Here is a 1,665-nt window from a genome sequence, read left to right as displayed (position 1 = left end):
CTGCAAGACCAGGATGAACTAGACACCATCTAGTTTCATAGTAGGGGCCAAGAGCCCTGGGCCCAGGAAGGGAGAAACTCAATTTATCCAGTAGATGGTTTATCTCCTTCCCCCATCCCTTAAATTCAGAACTTTTTGTGGGTTTGATTCTGATATGGATTTGGGAAGGTCAGGTGCGCTTGGAAGGCTGAGGTCAAAGAGGGAAAGAAAGATAATTGCTCCTTGATCATGGAACAAAAGAGCTATAAAGCATTCTCTTTACTTCTGAGTCCCCAACATTTTCTGGAGCTGCCTGTCCTGTCAGGACCTGTTTCCCACAGGGCAAGAAAAAGCTCACCATGCTGGGGCAGAGCAAAAGAGGATGTGGGGCTCAGCCTTTTCCAAGAAAATGAATCACTTTCCAACTCTTACGCTTCCCACCATTCCATCCGTTGCACCCAATGAGTATCTGTCCCTGGCTAGATTTGTCCTTTTCCCAGAATGACTGTGATTGATGGAGCTTTGAAAGGTCACTCAGTTCATCCCTTTGCCTTGAGGTAGGGTGCTCCCTAGCCAGGAATGTTAGGAGTGATCTCATCCTTTATGGGAGAGAGTGGGAAGAGTCAGAAATCAGGAGAGGGATGGTCATCCACTCCTAGCCTTCTGCCTCTGGGGAAGCCATGGTGCTCTCAGATTTCAGTGCCCTCAACTGTAAAATGCAGCAATAATAATACCCATGGTGGTGGCGGTGGGACCCCCCCATCTTTGTGTGGGACTGGCCCACATGTTGCAAGGTGTTTAGCATCCTGGCCCCTGTACCCCAAACTTCACTAGTGCCCCCAGCCATTGTCACAAACAAAAACATTCAATGCTTTTCCAAGGCTGCCCACAGTTGGAAAACCATAGGTTCCCTGTTCCTTATCAGGGACAGGCCAGTGGGGGTGCCAGGGATGCAATGGAGGATGGTGGGCCCTGGGTTGGGGAGACACTGGCTGGGACAAAATGTGAGAACCTGGAGGTTCAGCCCAGCAAACCAAGGACAGGATGGCAACATGGCCAAAGGTGCAGCCCAGCAGAGTGCAGTCACCCTGGCCTGCTTCTTCAGTGGGCCTCCAAGGGAAGATGGCGGAGCTTGAAGACCAGCCCAGGAGATATGAGGCAAGAGGATGCTCAGAACATGGAGTTCAGAATTGGGCTGTGTGGAAGAGTGAACCCAGGCTTGGGAGATTCAGATTAGGGTTCAAATCACAACTGCAGCATCTACTAGCCATATGTCCTTGGCAACTTACCTCTGAAGCCATTTCTTCATCCACAAAATGGCAATATGATAGCCTTGTAGGGTTGTGGCAAGGATTAAAGGTGGAGAATGTACATAAAAGCCTGTATTTGCCTGATATACCTTAGGAGTGCTATAAGAGATGACAGATTATCTTGGGCAGAGGGGGAAGTTGCACCTTCAAGAGCAAGGTAGACCCTCCATGGAAAGTTGCCCCAGACAGAGCAAAATTCCCAAGGCAAGGACTCAAACCCAGCCAAAAGACAGTGGTCTAGTTACTGGAATGCAGACCAACAGCAGGCCCAATTGATCTAAGGGCTGTTTGAATACCTCTGGCCAAAGGTCAGGGCTGTCAGGAGCCAAGGGATTCAAGTGGCCTCCACTATGGGGCTGTATACATGACCACACTC

General features: G+C 49.8%; 1 protein-coding gene across 1 annotated transcript in view; it reads right to left on the bottom strand.

Moving 5' to 3' along the window:
• Positions 1–226: 226 nt before the first annotated feature.
• The window catches only part of RP1L1 (RP1 like 1), a 22,211-nt gene continuing 20,772 nt past the window's right edge, over positions 227–1,665 (bottom strand). Inside the window, exons 7-8 of the mRNA XM_040625685.1 lie at positions 640–688; positions 227–297 (exon numbers count right to left, since the gene is read on the bottom strand). Of these exons, the coding sequence (XP_040481619.1) occupies positions 227–297; positions 640–688 (120 nt within the window). The remainder of the gene's footprint in view (positions 298–639; positions 689–1,665) is intronic.

The sequence above is a fragment of the Ursus maritimus genome, unplaced genomic scaffold (genome assembly GCF_017311325.1).
Source record: "Ursus maritimus isolate PB19 unplaced genomic scaffold, ASM1731132v1 scaffold_11, whole genome shotgun sequence".
NCBI classification, from domain to species: domain Eukaryota; kingdom Metazoa; phylum Chordata; class Mammalia; order Carnivora; family Ursidae; genus Ursus; species Ursus maritimus.
The sequence above is the reverse complement of the archived record's forward strand: the minus strand, read 5'-3'. Positions and strand labels throughout refer to the sequence as shown.